At 35.1% G+C, this 19662-nt stretch overlaps 1 protein-coding gene and 1 pseudogene across 1 annotated transcript; both read right to left on the reverse strand.

Annotated features, from left to right (window-relative positions):
• Window positions 1–3908: 3908 nt before the first annotated feature.
• Window positions 3909–6729, reverse strand: LOC107404530 (cytochrome P450 93A3-like; annotated as a pseudogene).
• A 7951-nt stretch (window positions 6730–14680) lies between these two features.
• On the reverse strand, window positions 14681–17247 carry LOC107404437 (uncharacterized). The gene is made up of 2 exons (XM_016011420.3): window positions 16058–17247; window positions 14681–14933 (listed from the first exon to the last, which is right to left on the reverse strand). The coding sequence occupies exons 1-2, from the start codon at window positions 17245–17247 to the stop codon at window positions 14681–14683; spliced, it is 1443 nt and encodes a 480-aa protein (XP_015866906.2).
• Window positions 17248–19662: the final 2415 nt, after the last annotated feature.

A 19662-nucleotide genomic window follows, 5' to 3' on the forward strand; every position in this document is an offset into this window, starting at 1 on the left:
TACCAGTGTCCATGATTTTGTTCCTAATCTAGCACTAACACAACTTACCACAGATGACAACGAGGTTCATAGAGAATTACTAGAAGCAGAATAGGAGAGAGAAGAGGATATTGAGTAGGGAGATGCTCAAATACCAGAAGCTACAAGATCATCACAACAGTAAATGATGGTAGACCTCTTTGAAGATCTGAACGAGGTTGTGTTCCATCAATGAGATATCCAGAATCTCAATATATTCTGCTTACTGAAGAAGAGAAGCTAGAGAGTTTCTAGGAAGCTAATTCCCATCAAGATAGAGAAAAATGGCTGCATGCAATGCAAGATAAGATGGAATCTTTATAGAAAAACCATACTTATGAGTTAGTTGAGCATCCAAAATGAAAGAAGGCACTGAAGAACAAATGGATATTCAAGCTCAAGAAAGATGGCAACGGACGGGTGGTGAAGCACAAAACCTGATTGGTCATTAAAGGTTTCCTTCAGAAAAAAGAAATTGATTTTGATAAGATTTTCTCACCAGTGGTGAAGATGACTTCGATACGAGTTATTCTCGGTTTAGTAGTATGTTTAAACCTAAGATTTTGAGGTTTCAGGGAAAGAGAACCCCGTTTGCAAGCTAACGAAGAGCTTGTATGGTCTCAAGCAAGCACCTAGACAATGGTATAAAAAGTTTGACTCTTTTATGGTGAGTCAGGGATACAAAAAGACTGATGCAGACCAATGTGTTTATATTCAAAGATTTCCAAATGGAAACTTCATTGCACTTTTACTGTATATCGACGACATGTTGATCGTCGGACAAGATGCAATAAAAATTAGTCAACTGAAGAAGGAACTTTCCTAGTCATTTGATATGAAGGACTTGGGACCAGCTCAACAAATTTTAGAAATGTAAATAGCCCTAGATAGGAAGAATTACAAGTTGTGGCTATCTCAAGAGAATTATGTCGAAAGAGTGAGAGATTTAGCATGGAGATAGCTAACCAGTCAGCATTCCATTGGCCAACCATTTCAAGTTGAGCAAGAGATTGTGCCCGTTATCTAAAGTTGAGATAGAGGAGATGGCTTCAGAGCCTTATTCTTCAGTGTTGGGAAGTCTAATGAATGCAATGTTGTGTACTAGACCTATACCTGGCAATTCGGGTTGGTGGGTCGTGTTCGTGTCAACCCGTTTAATAATCGTGTCAAAAATGCCTAACCCGAACACGACCCATTTATTAATCGTGTCAGGTACCTAAAACACTAACCCGACCTGTTTATAAACAGGTCAACACGACACGACCCGTTTAACACGATTATTTTAACAGGTCGTGTTGACCTATTAACCCGTTAACCTGAAATTGACCTATTAACCCGAAAACTAACCTATTAACCCGTTAACCCGAAAATTAACCTATTAACCCGAAATTTTTTTTATTTTTTATTTTATTTTTATGTTTTTGTTTTATTAAAGATGTATTTTTTGTTTTTAAAAAATTAGTAATAGAAAATTATTTTTATAAAATTTTTAATTTATAATATTTTTTAGTTATTAAATATTATATTAGTGATAAAATATTAATTTAAAATTAAATTTAAATGGGTTGTAATAGGTATATAATCGTGTCGGGTTAAAACTGACACGTTTAATAAATGGGTCGTAACGGGTCAATTTGGAGTTAAACAGATCAACCCGAAAATGACACGATTAATAATCGTGTTAAACGGGTTGACCCGATTATGACCCGAACCCATTTATAATAAATCCAAACCCATTTATTCCGTGTCGTTTTCGAGTCGTGTCGCCGTGTCATGATCCAAATTGCCAGGTCTAACTAGACCGGACATTGTGCATGCAGCTGGTACCATGAGCAGATTTCTTTCAAATCCTGGAAAGGAACACTGGGAAGCAGTCAAGTGGATTTTTAGGTATCTTAAGGGTACATCAAAAGTATGCTTGTGTTACAGGGAAAGTGATCCAGTTCTACATGGCTATACAGATGCAGATATGGCCGGAGATCTTGATAGTAGGAAATCTACTTCAGGTTATATTTACACTTTTGTTGGAAGAGCTGTGTCATGGCAGTCAAGATTACAAAAGTGTGTAGCTTTATCCACGAAAGAAGCAGAGTATATTGCCGTAGCGAAATTCGGTAAGGAGATGTTGTGGTTAAAACGTTTGCTCCATGAACTGGGCATAAAGCAGAATGACTACAAAATACATTGTGACAGCCAGAGTGCTATGGATTTGAGTAAGAATTCAATGTATCATTCCCGGACAAGGCATATTGATATCCGCTATCACTGGATACGCAATATGACTGAGCATAAATTGTTCAGGTTGGTAAAGATTCACACAAAGGAGAATCCAGCAGATATGTTTACAAAGGTTGTCATACCAGAGAAGTTGAAGCTGTGTAAAGATATAGCTGGTTTAGATGGTAGGAGACCATCAAGTTTTTGAAATGCGGCTGGAGGGGGAGAATTGTGGGATCCAGCTTATTATCTCCTAAAGCCCAAGCCCATTAGAATTTCAACCCTAAAAACCCTAGAGAAAGCATTATAAATAGATGCTTAATTTTTCATTCTTGTATCACATATAACATACAGTATAGACAATACAGATTTTGAGAGAAGCTGGGAGAAGTTTTTTGTGTATAAATTTTATAGTTATAATACATTTTTTTCTTCTTAATTTTTGTGCTTTTGTCTCTCTTTATTTTTTCTGTATTAGTTTTGTATGTTTTTGATGATCAAAGGAATCACAACAATTTCTACTAAATTTTTGCAATGTAATGACCAGAAAAGTTTATGGGCTCATAGTGTTTTTCTGTTCTGACACTGATATCTTTCTGGGTGGCTTATCATTTAAGAGAAAAAGAGGAAAGATATTGAAAATCGATTGTAAATCAATGAAGAAATTGAATGAGAATATTTTAGTAACTTACATTTTTATAAAAATGTATAAAATGTTTTTGGCATTGCAAAAACAACCTTAACCTTTTGATGATAAAACCATTATCTATATAAAATTGTCGAATCCTCTCTAAAAACTCCATTTTATATATAAAAAAATATGAGAGAGACAAAGTGAACCACGGTGGAAGATTTCATATCCAAATCATGTGGGTATGGAAGAATATACAGAAAATTGTAGATGATCCAAATTATCTGAGGGGTCGTATGCATCTAGATCTCTGACGTTACATGCACCCTCAAGGCACCCAACCCAAACCCAGATTTATCTATTAAAAAAAACAAATTGAAAATGATTGAAAATTAAAGAAAGGAAAAGTCGATGAATGATCTTTCAAAGTTTGGATTTTTAATGTTGTAGACTATAGATGCAAAGGATTGAAAGTCTAGAAGGGAAGGTAAAAGCCCCGAAAGATCTCTAAGAAAGAAAAAATGGACTTGTTTTACTTTTTTTAAAAAAATCAAATAAAATGATTAGCTGTCTATAACATAATAATTTTTAAACACAAAGCATTAAATAATTTGAAGTGGTACCAGCAAACCCGGTACCACCATGTTAGGCAAGATTTTCTCCCTTTTTCTATCCAGACCTGATCAATTTCAAAGTCCACCCAACTAAATTGAGACCGAGAACAACTCTATGTGTTCTAAATGGCTAGCTCATGGAAGCAGTAGAAAGTGGCCTATTTGTGGAGCTTCCTCTTATAGGCGTTTTTTATTTTGAAAAGCATTTGGTATGTACTCTATATATTGATTTATATTATACTATGAATTTCATTTAAGATTGACAAGAATGAACTATACTTATTTTTTATTCAAAACGATGAAGTTACTGCTAAATTGAATTCTCCTCCAAAATATTATTTGTAAAACCATAAAGTTATACATATAGTCTTGTAATGTACGAAAGTGTATTTTGTATGCATTCCCCCCCCCCCCCCCCCAACCCTTCATGAACTTTTAAATGGGCAGAGCTTAGCAACCGGGACACAAATTATAGGATGTGCCCTGGGGAGGGTCAAACTAGGACCTGCTTCCATATCAACAACACAACATCTTCCTTTAAGCTTCCAATCAAAACACTAAATCATGGAAGCAAGGCTTGTCTGAACAATCTGAAGCCCAAGTGAGATTCTAGGACATCCTTTCCTTCCACTCCCAAATGGCAAAAACTTAAAATGCCGTCTTCTAACATCCAATTGCTTCTCCAAAAACCTCTCTGGTTTGAACTCCAACGGGTTTTCCCAATACTTGGGGTCTCTGCCAATAGCCCAAAGATTGACTAGCAATTGGGTCTTTCTTGGAATATGGTAGCCATTAATGTTGCAGTTTTCTGATGACTCTCTCATAAGTAATGGACCAATTGGGTGAAGTCTCAGAGTCTCTTTCACTATAGCTTGGAGATAAGGAAGATTAGCAATGTCTGACTCTTCTACAAGTCTGGTTTTTCCTACTACAGAATCAATCTCTTCTTTTGCTTTGTTCATTATAGATGGGTTGTTTACGAGCTTTGCCACTGCCCATTCTGTAGTAACAGTAGATGTGTCTGTACCTGCTGCCAGTGAAGCAAATGTCGCCGACACGGGCGAAAAATCAACGATACTGTCGGTTGGCGACCACCTCCGACACCGAAAAGGGGGGGGGGGGGAAGAGTTTTTGTCATGGGTGTCGCTGGAATGTCGCCGGATTCAATGGGTTTCGCCTGGAAACGCAGGAGTCGATCGGGATTTCATTTTTTGGGTGGATATGGTGGAAAATCCGGTGGAGAATTCGGCGAGACGTCGTCGGGTTTCGGTGGATTTTTTGGAGAGATGTCGGCGACTGTGATTCTAAGATCTGACATATTATGAATTTGTTTCTTTTGTTGGATTGGTTGTGATCTAGCAGAGAAGAGAGGGAGGAAGAAGACGAAGGGAAGAGAGGAAGAAGAAGAAAGGATAAGAAAAAAATCTTTCTTCCACATGGGGGGAAGGAAAGAAAAAGAAAAAAATAAATAAATAAATAAAATATGATAATATTTTATAATAAAATAATATAAAATATAATAGGATAATATTTTATAATAAAATAATATAAAATAATAATATGATAATATTATATTATATAAAGGATAATATATGATTTTTTTATATGTAGTATTTTAATACACATCTCTTTATTTTTTTTATTTTTTTATTTTAGTGTTTAATTTAATTTTATTTATTTATTTAATAAATTTGATTTTATCTATTTAAAAATAAATAAATAACATTGTTAGTTTTTTTGTTATATAATATATAAGATTTTAGTATATATGCTTAATTGGATGAGTATTTTATTATATTTTATTATTATTGTATTCTAATTATTGAATTTTTATATTATTTTATTATATTAATTATTTTATATCTCAAAATTTGTATTCTAAATTAAAAATTTATAGTTTCCGTAACCTCATCGATATTTCCATCGATATCGACATTTCCATCGATATTTCTATAAATTCATACCTTCGATATTTTCATCGACATCGATATTTTCTTCACTGCCTGCTGCAAACATATCCTAAAAATTGATCGCAAAGTGTCTGTTAATTGGTTTGTTAGGCGTATAAATTGGGTAAATAAATCATATATACTTCAAAATTTAATGTCTATCTACCTTCCCTTATATGGATTTTACAAGTTGATTATTTATTTGATAATAGGATTTTACTTGTTGATAGTTATGCAACTAGTTTTCAATAATGAACATCTCGTTCAAAGCAAAAGAGAAGAAATTTGTATGGAAAAAACCATATTTACCAGGATAAATGCCTTAATGTCTTGTCTTGTTAATTTAATCTCTGAGCTTTCATCTTCTGAAATATCAAGCAAAATGTCAAGTAAATCCTTCACTTTATCATCATCACCTCCTCCATTCTTATCCTTGCTTTTTCATGCTCTTTTATGATCCTCTCCGTCATGGTCTGAAAATTCTCACGGACTTCTTTTAGCCTTATACCAAGTCTCTGCAAATCCATATTCCTCAACGATCCAATATAATCCGAAAAATTGAATTTCCCAGTAAGCTCTGCTGTCTCTTTCACCACTTTCCTTACTTCATCGGCTTCGTTTTCGTTCCCAGAACATCTCTGGCTCATAATCATTCTCGAAACGACATTGTTAGTCAACCTCATGAGCTCTCCACCAACATCGACACATTCACCTTTATCAGCTTTCTTCATCATCAGCTGCACAAACCTCTTAATCTCATCGCGCTGAACCGGAAGGAACTGATCGAGTGTTCGGCCACCAAGAAGCTCAGACATGCAAAGCTTCTTCATGAACTTCCAATAAGACCCACATGGTCCAAAAATGAAATCAGTGGAGCCGAAGGTAAGGTAGTCCACAGCAATCCTCTGAGGACGGTTCAAAAACATGGTTTCGTGGGTTTTAAGGAACTCTTTGGCAATTTTAGGGGACGAAGCAACAACACAGGGAACAGAGCCTAGGGAGAGATGAAACAGAGGTCCATAACGGTTGGACAATTTGTGAAGATATTGATGAGTTAATGGACCAAGAAGGTGAAGATGTCCGATGATTGGAAGAGCCAGTGGTCTTGGTGGAAGACGAAGCTTTCTTGTCTGAATTTTTGTAAATATGGAGCTGAAGAGGATGGTGGAGATTATACATACGATGAAGAGTATGATATAGCTTTGCAAATTTTCTTCCATGGTTGAATAATTTACTGAATTTTAATGGGAAACAGAGTTGAACTGAGGAAGTGTTTTAATAGAGCATGGCAATGGGGATGTGTTGCATTATTAAGAAGTTCAATTATTTTGATTTGAGATCTGTTTTCATTGTCATCTCATTGTCATTTGTTGAATATACAATTTCAACTGGTTAATAATAATTTAACGAAAGTGGCTAGCTAGAATATATTATGTTTTATTACATTCAAAAGCCGCTACGCCGTTGATGTATTCGAGGGTTGCACGGTCAATTCTGGCATGCATTCATTAGAGATAAGTTCTCTGTGAATGGTTTCCCTATTTCGTGGACCATGACCAAATGGCAATTGATATTCTTATCCTATTACTGATAATAAGACGGATAAAAAAAAAAAATCATATATTTATATAAATATATATATATATATATATATTGCTAAAATCAGTTAATTTAATGCTTTCAAAGTTTTAATTGAATAAAAGTAAACTACATTCATTTTATTGGTCAAAAAAAATAAAAAATGAAATTATAACAAAATATTGCAGAGACCAACAACAACGAACATAAAATAATAAAATTTGATAACGTCTGTATCATACCTATTTTGTAATAATAGTGAGTAAAATTGTCAAGCCAAAGTAAATAAAGTTTCAAAAAGAAAAGAAGTGGAAGTAAATAACGGTTTGATCGTAGAAAATTACAACTATAACAAAATAATTTGTTGTTTTCTAACAATAAATATTTTATGTACATATACTAAAGAATTTGAGTACAGAAAATACACTGTGACCTAGACTACCTTAAATTGGAGACTAGAATTGGGTTCTACTGTGCAATAGATGATTATTTTTCAATGATGTATCTATGCCGGCCATGAAGATGTCCTATTTGAAAGCATTATTAAAGAAAATCAATGCAAATAAAATGATTACGATTCTTGTTAATCTCCAATAATATATCCCAATATGATCCATCCTTTTAACTTTATGATCCATTGGCATTGGCTTTGCATTCCTTCAATGCGGAAACCAGCTCTTCTACTCATTTTTATTCCCAAGGTTCCCCAAAGAATATATCAAGCTGCACCCAAATTCAACTTCTCCGTTAGAATAAACTATTTCCTTAATCCACTTCTTAATCTTATAATTAAATTATAATATAACAAAATTTTTGTACTTTTATTTATATATGAAAAATACTATTTAATCATCACAACACTAGCTAATGCTATAAGTTCACCTTGGTCTGATTTTTAGATTTTAAAAAACAAACCTAATTTAAATTTAACCAATCACCACCAATTTAATTGACTACCTTTTTAATTTTTTTGACTATCATTTGGGTTAATAAATTTTTAGTTTAAAAAGTATAAAAAAAAAAAGAAGAGAAAGATAATAAATGCAGTCAATTAATACTTGTTATATCAGTAATGACACTACAACACTTACGCCTCATTTTTTGTCACCGTATGCCCATATTTTGTCACAGTTTCATATATAGTAACAACAACCCGGTGTCACAATGTTGTCACAAAAAATGTGACGCTAATGCATTTATCTGCGTAACTAATTTAGTTGTCACTGAAAGTGTATGTATTTGTGACAAAAACGACATTGTCAGTGTTTCATATTGCATTAGCTATGTACAAAACATCACTAAATGAGCAATGATAATTGTCACAGTAAATGGTATGTTGTCATTAATTGCAATTTATGATCTTGTCAATCTAATATTTTAGTTACATAGTATCGCCACCATTGTTTGTGTGACAGTTTTGATATTCGACATAACAAATTTATCTGTGACATCTAGTGTCTTGACACAAATTGATCACTGTTTCATTGGCAAAATTGACACGGTTGGATCTGTGACATTTTAAATGATATGCCACAAATAGCACAGTTATGATATTGTTATAGTTACTGAGTGTCAGTATAACATCTGTCACATTGTTTCTGTCGATGCTTTTTTACCACTGTTACATTCCTTGCTTGACAATTTTAAACTATTATATATTTTTAGTGTGACATAACAACGTACAATATTCATTTTAGCCACCTTTCAATTTAATATATACATCACATGGTCATGCAAGAAATAGTTAAATTCACAACATGTCTAACTCTTTTCATATAGGATGTAACCTCTTTTCACATAGGATCCACAAATTCATATACCATGGGAGTTGACAGATAGAGCAAAAATTTTTCATGTTAGCATATCTTCATTCATGGTATATGCTTCCATGAAAAATTAACCCTATGGTATACCACTGTTAAATCCTACAACTTCATAGTTAAAGTTAAGAAAACTACATAACGTCAGCTACTATATGGCATGTTAAGGGATCGCAGGTCAATATTCCAAAATAAACACATGTCCAACTTATATATACCAACCAGCAACAAGTGCATGGCCTCCCAAAACTAACAGATCCCTTATGCTCCAAAAATTGTTCCAGTCATGTACCTCTAGCTGGCCATCTACCATTGTTGCTCATCGAACTCCTTAAGAAGAACCACCTGAAACCACGCTTAAGTTGGTTGACATTTCACCTTGCAAACATGTTTTACATATATATTCACGTAGCACTTACTAGATGAAACTAACTGTGTACATAATGAAAAGATGCAAATACGAGAGTAACACGTGTGACCAACATATCATGTAATTAAGCTACAAAGCAAATAACACATTTCACATTTTTGTACAAAGCAGGAAAAAAATAACATAAAATAAAAATTGCCATTCTTGTCCAGTGCATTAATACATGCTAATTAATATCAAGCAAGCAACACTACTTTACAACATTATACATTAAACACTCAACACAACTTAGACTCACAATCAATCATATTGTATCCCCATTTCAAGATCAGCCATGGGGAGAGTTGATAGGCCCTTAACTGACCACACACAGTGGGTCAAACAGTCTGCTTCTAATTCAAGCATTATTCACGAAACAAAAACAAATGCTAAATGAACTTACAATCCATGAATAATGACTAGTAGATGCTTGAGGCATCTTACCATGTCAACAAGTAAACATCACAGCAGCTAGTCATACCAACAATATTTAAGCAACAACAAGCAATATATTTTAATGTAAAATAGTCCATCCATGGCATATTTAACTAAGTACCTGCTGCATGCTGAGTGGAATTTTGACTAAGCCATCCTAGGGTCAGAGAAAGATGTCTTTCGAATGACTCAAATCTCTGGTCTAATACACGTGTAAACCTAGCCATGTTCTTCTCCATGGTAGCAAGTCTTGCTGGCAATGCTTCATTGTGCTTCATTACATCATCGGCCTTCTCTCTATGTTCCTCCATTCTTGCCTTTGCTTCCCCCTCTCTTGCTTTTGCTTCCTCCTCTCTTTTCTTATAATCTAGAACTTGCCTCTCTAATTCAGCAACTTCTTGTCTTGCTTTTGATTTCAGGCGCTTAGGGCCCACTCCCATTCCTGGTATGTAACAAGATTTTTGTGGCAATAACATGTCAAATATCTCATCTTAAGTTAGGTCATCAGATTGTTTCAATGATAACAGTTGTTCCTAACATAAAAACACATTGTCATTACTCTTTCAACCATTATATTGTAACATATAATGTGCTGTGCAGCATGCTTAAAATTTTGAGGTTCTTATTACTTAATTTTCCTTACATATATGTCCTTTGATTTTTTATCAACCCAATTGTTTATCTTGCTGCTGTAATGGGTGTCATTCCACAGGGAATTCTATCAATTTCCATCTTCACATCTGGATCCTACTGGCAATGCTAGAGGCATATAATCATTCAATGTTGCACCCCAAAAGCAAACTGCATATGATAACAAGTAGTATTGCAATATTGCAGGGACACAAAAGCTTATGTAAGACATTGTGTTCTCACCTGTGTTTTTGCCTCATGTATGACCCTTGCAAATGATTTTGTACCCCCACAATGCAAAGTTCTTGGAGCTTCTCGACTGTGTTTGTTCTTAAGGCTTCTTTCCTAAACAAAAACAAGCTAAAATTAATGTTCCATTTGACATCTACCTGTCATCATATGGAGTTGTATAGAACTTAGCATCCGTAGCTTGGATGCACACTACTTCCAACACACTTTCCAACTACACTATTATTTTCTTTTTTGCAGTTTACATGTTGACACATATGCACTATAAACTACATTTTTGATTCACAATATACACCATCAACAGCTAGTACATCATAACCTATTAAGTTTGTATGTAAACCTGGAATGCTTCGGACATGTAAATTTAGAAAAAATTCAGCCACTCATGCTCAGATATTCCATCTGGACATATTTCTAAAATGCCATCCACATCATTCAACTGGCGAATTTTTTGATACATTCTATATCTCCCAGTCCTATATGTTCTTCTCATTTGTTGGATAAGGGCTAATTCTGCATGTGACTCACTGCCAATGTCGAACCAATCCTACATATGGCCACAATGTAAGAACAGTCAGATGCACATAACGTACTCATTGGGGAAATATGTAAACACGTACTACACATTGTCTTAAAACCAGCTAAAAAAGTGAACACTTTCTTTTGAGAAACAGTGCAAGCAAATGTGTTTAGATAATACCTTTATCCTCTGAATCATGACATGTTTAATGTCCATATCTATCTCCTCCCAACCTCCCACATCTAGTGGCCAATGGCTCCTAACAACAACACCTGTCTCCGATGTTATTTCCTTAGCGTATTTTCCTACAAACCTCATAACATGCTTGGGGCATGTAACTGCCATCTTTTCTTTTGGCAATTTCCTTTGGGTAGCTACTGATTCTCGCATTTTACCACGTTTTGATCGACCTTTGTTGGGATCTGCGATATCACAAGTCATATCTCAATGCTTTTTACACTATAATATAGATATTTTTAACATCCACTTTCTCTAAAATCAAAGGTTTTTGTACATCTTCCATTGTAGGTCTGCAACTGCTCACCCTCAATGTCTGCTTTAGTGGGTTATGCTGCATCTGCATCGTCATTTCTGCTTGTCATTGTAGCCAAGTCAACTGTTGCATGTTGAGGGGCTACTTCCTGTGATGTATGCCCAACAATCCCGTTAGCCATTATCCTTCCTACAATATGTGTTAAACATCCAACGGTTAATGTTTTGTTGCATAATTAACTTACAAGTGTATCCCTTTTAGCCATTTATCTAAATGTAACATACATTCCCATTGACAACCTACATCTTAGAAACAATTTATTCGTCAACATATAATATAACACATGTTCCCCGTACCAATCATAACACACTTACAATCCTTACATATACAAATCTCTAATCTAGGCTATATATTTTTTCCCCACCATTTGTCTCCCACTGGGTTGTAGGATTGGTCACTTCTTCATTTGAAATGTCATTGTGTATGGCCGGTGCTGGTGCTTGTACTTGGAGATTGCATTTTTTCCTTGGAGACGTCCTAGTGGGTAACACAGGAGGTTTTGTCATCTTCGCTCTCACTGCAAACAGCAACTAACTTAATGTCCCTGCATGACAATTGTACAAAGTTGCACAATGTAAATTACTGAGGATTCATTAACCATAGCATCATAGAATTTATAGAGATTGTGACTCAAGATATATCATACTACCCTACTGAGCATACCAATCAATAATATATGCAACGCAGCTCTCACCTGTGCTATGTATATATATCCCGTCGTTCGGATCCCGTTGCATTGTACGATTGCCCATTCCATCAGCCAGCAGGTCTTGGTGTCTGGCATTTGAAGGTTCAAATAACTTCAAAGGTACTTTTTTCCTTGGCGATGTGCGAATGGGCAACACAGGAAGTTTTTCCATATTCTCTATCACTGAAAATATCAACAAATTCAAGAGATTGTTAGCATGGACACAGGAGTTGCATCACATGATTACCCATGCTGAAAATGCTTAGTATATGGTTACAACAAATATGATGCATTGACAAGTCTCCAATTGTCCTAACATAACTGTTAAAGCAACCGTCTACAACATTTTGCTAAGAATTAAATACACTAACTTTAGATATATATATATATATATATATATATATATATATATATATATATATGTGTGTGTGTATATATATATGTGTGTGTATATATATATATGTATCTCTAACTGCCTTGCTTCGCCAACAGCCATATTGAGCTGATTACATATCATGTGTATAATAGGAACCAACGACACATGGTAATGAAACCACGAAAGTTGCAAAAACAAGGTCAACGTCATACATACTATACTTAAAATATAAACATGGGCCTTACCTACTCACCTCGTTATGAAGAAGAAAAAAAAAAGATTCAAACTCTTATTTCATATCACAAACCTGAAGCTGTACTATCAATTCCATTTATGGCATAATCTTTGTTATTCCTGGCAGCACTCATCCTATGACCCTTTGTTATACTGATCCAAGATGTACAATCTGCCATGTGTAAAATAGGAGCAAGCAAGCAACAAGCGTGTGTCACCTTGTATTTATCTTGATGGAATTTCATATTAAATATTTATAAGATAATGGTAGACCATCAATATTACACAACGTACTGGAAAATTAAAAAGGTCATGGAATAACGTTGCATCTAACCTGCAGGAAGCTGATTAGCCTTTCTCGGTGAAACTCTAATTGGAATCTTTCCGCCTCGAACAACCTTTTTTCCTTGTTGGTTTGGAGCCATGCTAAATTACCTAGACACATAACATAAAATTGAGAACACTTGCAAGCCAATATGGCATGGAAAGATATGTACATCAATCGGACAGTCAAATTAACTTCACTAACACGGATTCAGTAAGCAATGGACCAAGCACATTGCATACATTGTGGTAATTGTATAAATATGAAAGAAGCAAATGTATATTATTACATCATGTTGAACAAAGCATGCAACACAATAAGGTAATAAAAAATATGGTTATATATGATTGTAAATATTCTAATCCCCTAAATCTGTATCATTGTCTTCATCGTCGTAGGTAGCTGATCCTTCTCTTATGTTTAGGCAGGCTGTTGCATTCACATCTATCATAATGTCATCCATGTCGGTCTGGATAAGTGGTTGGACCAAGTCATCAGTTGTGTCATCATTATCAACTGCATTGCATTCATATTGCTGGAAAGGCTCATCTGCTCCATCGCCCATTTGTTTCGTGACATGTGCATCAAAAATATTTCATGGTTGCATCCTTTGAACAACTCTCCAATTCTTTCCCAACTTCGTGTCAGGGATGTAAATAACTTCTTCAAATTGACTTGCAAGAATATAAGGATCATCCTTATACCAAGTCCTTGTTACATTGACACTCAAAAAATCGAAGTCATTTACATGAATTCTATTTCTTGTGCCCATGTCCCACCAGTGGCACTTAAACATGAACACTTTCTTCTAACTCAAATAAATCAACTCAATGACTTCCCTTAGGACACCAAAGAAATTAGTTTCTGCCCCATTGTGTTCTCCCTTGATGATAGTGCCACTGTTTTAGGTTCTTTTACATAATCACGTTCTAATATGCGAAACCTATGGCCATTAATCATGCAGCCAGCATATTGAAGAGCAAACCTATCAAGTCCTCTAGCTATACTTTTAAGGTCATGCACACCAATGTTACAACCATCCGACTCTAACTGAATAAGCTGCACATAAAACATACATTCCGCATGATGTCTGTTGATGATTGATTGATAAGCTGGATGAAATGGGGTGGGATGTATAACGCATCCATTTTAGAAACCATCTAGGGAACTCTAGTTGTTGTTTTACTTCAATGTCTTCAACATTGTCTCTTTCAAGACCTTTATGTTCACTACATAAATAGCACAAGGCCATAACACAACGACATGGAAGTAAACATATCAATGGTGTTATTGTATATTGAGTTGCTGTGTGAATTTAATTTAATCCAACAGCCCAATGATTAAGGAATATAAGCTAGAGTTAACATCGAATACTTATTTTAGGTATGGGAAAACTTCCGGACAATTATTCAAAACATACCACCTAATTTGTGCCTAATCAAGCATGTTAAGATCAACATTTATGGCTGCCCCTAAACCACGAGCTTTGTGTTGGAAGATGGATAATTCACTGGAACTTTGACCATGGTCAACATCACAACTCCGGTCTGGTCTAGTGAATTTTGTTTCCGTATCACGAATATACATTGACACGAATGTCAAACATTCATTGTCAATATATCTTTCGGCTATTGATCCTTCCGGTTGGGCTTTATTACGAACATAACCTTTAAACGTATGCATGTACCTAAAAGGTATACAAACACAGTAAGGTCATAAAAAGCATGCTATTTCATCACCAACAACCTATATTAGACAAAATATGTTAGTTACTTTTCAAATGGGTACATCCACCAATATTGACAAGGACCGGCTATAGTGGCTTCCGTGTAAGATGGATCAGTAAATGCACCATGACATCGAAAAATATAGGAGGAAATAATGTCTCTATCTTTGAAAGCACAACAGCAATTTTGCTTTCCAATTGATGTAATACATCCACCTTCAATGTTTTAGATGTTAACTCTCTAAAGAAGATGCAAAAATCAATCAATGCTTTGCTCACATCTTTACGTAAACATCACGCAAAGCCAATCGCAGCAACAATTATATGAGAACATGACAATCATGGCTCTTTAAACCAACAAGCTTGTAATCCCTTAAGCTCACACATTTGCCAATATTTGAGCCATATCCATCCGGAAGCTTAACCAATGCTAAAAATTCAAAAAACCTCCTCTTCTCCTCTATATTAAGCATATAACATGTAGGCGGTAAAAAAGGTTACACCATTCAAGCTCCTTGGATGTAGGTCGCACATTAAACCCATAGCCTCCAAATCTAATCGAGCCTAAAATGTGTCCTTTGTCTTCCCATCAATAGTCAATATTGTCCCAACAACACTATCATAAACATTTTTCTCTATATGCATTACATCAAGGTTGTGGCGGATTTTTAAATCTTTCCATTTTTGGTCCAATTTAATTCCGATATAGCACGCTTCCTCTTCGTTGCCCTACCATGTGGCATTTTACCAGATATTGGTTGTGTAATTCCATTTAATTGTTCAAGAATTTCATCTCTGGACAATAGGTTAGGAGGTGGTCTATGATCCCTACCATCGAATCTAATTTGATTACGCCATTTATTCTCTATATGCAAGAAGCGATGGTGACCCATGTAGCAAGTCTTGCCCCCGTAATGCAAATTGGAAATGCATTTAAGTTACATACAGGACATGCTAGTTTCCCTTTTGTGGACCAACCGGAAAGGTTACCATAAGCTGGAAAATCATTGATAGTCCAAAAAATGGCCGCCCACAATTTGAAAAGTTTGTTCATTGATGCGTCATAAGCTTGTACACCATGTTACCATAAAACTTTTAACTCGTCTACCAATGGTTGAAGATATACATCAATGTCATTACCTGGTCCTTTTGAACCTGGAATTAGCAAAGTTAACATTAGAAATGGCTCCTCCATACATCTCCACGATGGTAAGTTATATGGGACAGTAAACACGAACCACATGCTATAAGAGTTAGACATGTTGTTGAAAGGATTAAACCCATCACTTGATAATCCCATACGCACATTTTGTGGTTCACTACCAAATGAAGGGTGTTCTTGATCCAAATGCGTCCAAGCTTCTGAGTCAACGAGGTGTCTTAGCAACCCATCCTTGACACGCCTAGTTGAATGCCATCTCATATCCTCAGCTGTTTTGGAAGAAATAAATAACCTTTGCAACCTAAGTGACAACGGGAAATAACGCAATACCTTTTCAGGTATTATACCACCACCATTCAAGCTACATTTATACATAGGTGAGTTGCATGTTGGACATGAATCTAGATCCGCATACTCTTTCCTAAAGAGGACACAATCATTCTTGCATGCATCAATCTTCTCATAATGGAGTCCTAAATCACGGATGACTTTCTTAGCCTTGTAGTAATTTGAAGGGAATTGAGCATCGGATGAGAGTATAGACTTGAATAACTCAAGTAACATTGTGAAGGACTTATTAGTCCATTTATCGATTATCTTCAAATGAAGCAGCTTAATAACGAAGGAAAGCTTAGATGTCTTGCATCCCGAATACAAAGGTAGCATTGCATCAGTAAATAGCTTTGTAAAAAAGTTTGAATCAATTGACACATCACCAACAGCACAATTAGATGTGGAGGAAGATGTCCAATCATTAAATAGTGATTCGTTATTCAACTCATGTAGCATATCCCAAGTTCCATCTCCAACAATATCTATGTCATCATCAACCACATCATTACTGTCATCCTTGTTATATTCTGATTCACTTGCTGCTGCAGCCATCTCTCCATGATATACCCATGGGTTGTATACCTTTACAATGCCATGGATGACCAAGTGGTCCCGCATTTGATCTGGAGTAAGCCAACAATAATTGTTGCACTTATAACATGGGCAGCGGATTGTATTTCCATTGTCCATGTGATTGATGGAAAACTTTAAGAAATCATTGACACCATTAACATATTCAGGTAGTACTCTATTACCAAGTAGCATCCAACTTCTATCCATCTATCAAGCATGGTAGGTTGAAGCAAGAGTTAGTAGACTATAAGGATCCCATTTATTTACAACAATGGTTGTTGTGACTAAGGCATTCACATCCACACAATTTGCATGGACATGTGATGATATACAAGTTCTTAAGCAAGGGCTAGTACACACAGCAAGTCAATTATGGAACAAAACGTAATATAACCCTATGAACTACATAACGCAAAACCAGTACAATCTTTTTGGTATGCATGAAGGCAATGTTTATTTTTGGAATTAAAGACACCACGAAATTTAGGATGACCATGGAACTTTTTTTATCAATAAGTCAACCTATAGATGCGAACATGAACGACACACTCAAGATGTTAGGGTGAAGCTACAAATATACATATGTGGATTCAAAAACATGGGAGACATTGGTGCGAAATCAGTTCACGGCAACTAAGAAATCGTAAGCTGAAGAAATTTTACAGATTGCAAACACGCATACAAGTAACTATTTCAACAAAACCGTCAGCACATTTAGATGTCATTTAGTTTGCTTGTCAACATCGCCAAGTTAAAGTTATTGTTCTTCGCATAAACCAAGTGTACTTACTAATTTACTTTTGATAATCATAAACAAAACAAGTACTTGACATTGCTTAGTGAAACTTGGTGTAAATGTTCTACAACATGTATGCTTCCTTGAGGCACATTTGCAAGATATCCTTGCAAAAGGTATGTAGCTAACATTATAACACATTTATACTCGGAATACCAGTTGACAGCAATATTCCAATATACAATTTCTAATAAAAACTGACAAGGTTGGTACAACAAACCCATGTCCAAATTACATATATATATATATATATATATATATATATAAATTGAGGTATCATAGCAATAGTTATGTGTACAAATAACCACCATGTCAATTTTTGATGTTCATTACAAGGTTTAAGAAATGGTGTCACACATGCTGTAACTTTTACAAATATAACTGATATCATGTTCAGCAAACAAATTGCATATGCAAACTATATTAACCAACCAAGATATGTATGGCCAAAAGAAAGCACTTTAGAATACGAGTATAATGAAGCCGAGTCAAACCTAAAAGTATTGCAGCAAAGCAACTTCTATTCATGGTGTACTGATATGCAATCTCACCTCCTACGTACAATGGCAGATGTGATTAGACGGAATATTAACTCAGAAAGGAAGAAAATTGACATTTTAAAGCACAATGTGGCAGAAAATAAAATAAATAAATCAACTTTGCAGCAACAGAAAGTGTAACAGTGGGTTCGAAATGTAAGTTAACAGTCTTGACCGAAGAAATACCGTGATATGTTGGATCTCTAATGATGGGTAATGCAAGTAAAATATAAGCATTGAGAACTAGACAGGGACTATCTAATCACCACCCAATCATTATAATCCTACAAGGTATATCAAAAATTATTAACACAATGCCACTACTATCAAACCATTTTAAAGGTATAGTCAAGGAAGAAAATATCGCCGAAATCATCGAAATGTCGTCGAAAGTTTCGGGTATCGCCAAGCATCGACATCGATAGAGGGGGGGAAGAAATTTATGTCAGTGATGTCATGGAAACATCACCGATTCCGTGTAATATCGTCATTGTCGGAAGAAATCGGTTGAAATTTTGAAAAATTTGTGGAAATCCAATGGAAAACTAATGGAAATCTACGAAATCTTGGCTACCTTCGTTTCTCATCTCTTTCGATCTTTCCCAAAACCAAATAGGTCCAAAAACCGACCTCAGCCAAAATCTCATCAATTCAATTGAGAAAAAGATGAAAAAATTTCTAGAAAAATGACCAAAAAATGGAAAATATGAGATAAAGAAAATAAAAAACAAAACCAAGAGGGGGAAACTATAAAGGGAGAGAAAGATGATACCAATGAATCTAAAGATGGATAGATTTGATGAAAACCCTCGTCAAGGGGCTACCTAAGATGTCAGTACCCATCCATTCGACTTGGTACTCACCGAAAAACGGCGATCGGAAAATATAATCCCCATCAGTTTTCATGATTTTTCGGCGAACCTAAACCATTTTACTGCCGAATAAAGGTGCTATAAGTTCCTGGGAATGTGGGTATCAATTTAGTATAAGTATTTTTTGGTGGGTGTCCAAAAATGAAAAGAAATTGTTTATGGGAGTTGCTGTCGTAAGGTTGGTGGTTTCTTTCTATTTTCTTTTGGGTGATCAGGAAGAAGATCGAAGAGGAGAGTGGAAGAATGAAAAATATCCCCAGTAAAAGGAATAAAAAAATTAAAAATTAAAATAATTAAAAATAATAAAATATGAATAATTTAGAAAATATATATATACACAAAAATAGTTAACGGATTGACGGATTTTAATTACCCAGAGAAATAATATTTTAATAATAAATTGTACAATACTTAA

This window comes from Ziziphus jujuba, chromosome 11 (genome assembly GCF_031755915.1).
Source record: "Ziziphus jujuba cultivar Dongzao chromosome 11, ASM3175591v1".
NCBI classification, from domain to species: Eukaryota; Viridiplantae; Streptophyta; class Magnoliopsida; order Rosales; family Rhamnaceae; genus Ziziphus; species Ziziphus jujuba.

Coding starts and splice junctions, on each gene's coding strand:
- LOC107404437 (XM_016011420.3), bottom strand. CDS start 17,247: ATGGATAGAAGTTGGATGCTACTTGGTAATAGAGTACTACCTGAATAT. Junction 14,934..16,057: donor GACGAGTTAAAAGTTTTATG/GTAACATGGTGT, acceptor TATACCTTTTAG/GTACATGCATACGTTTAAAG.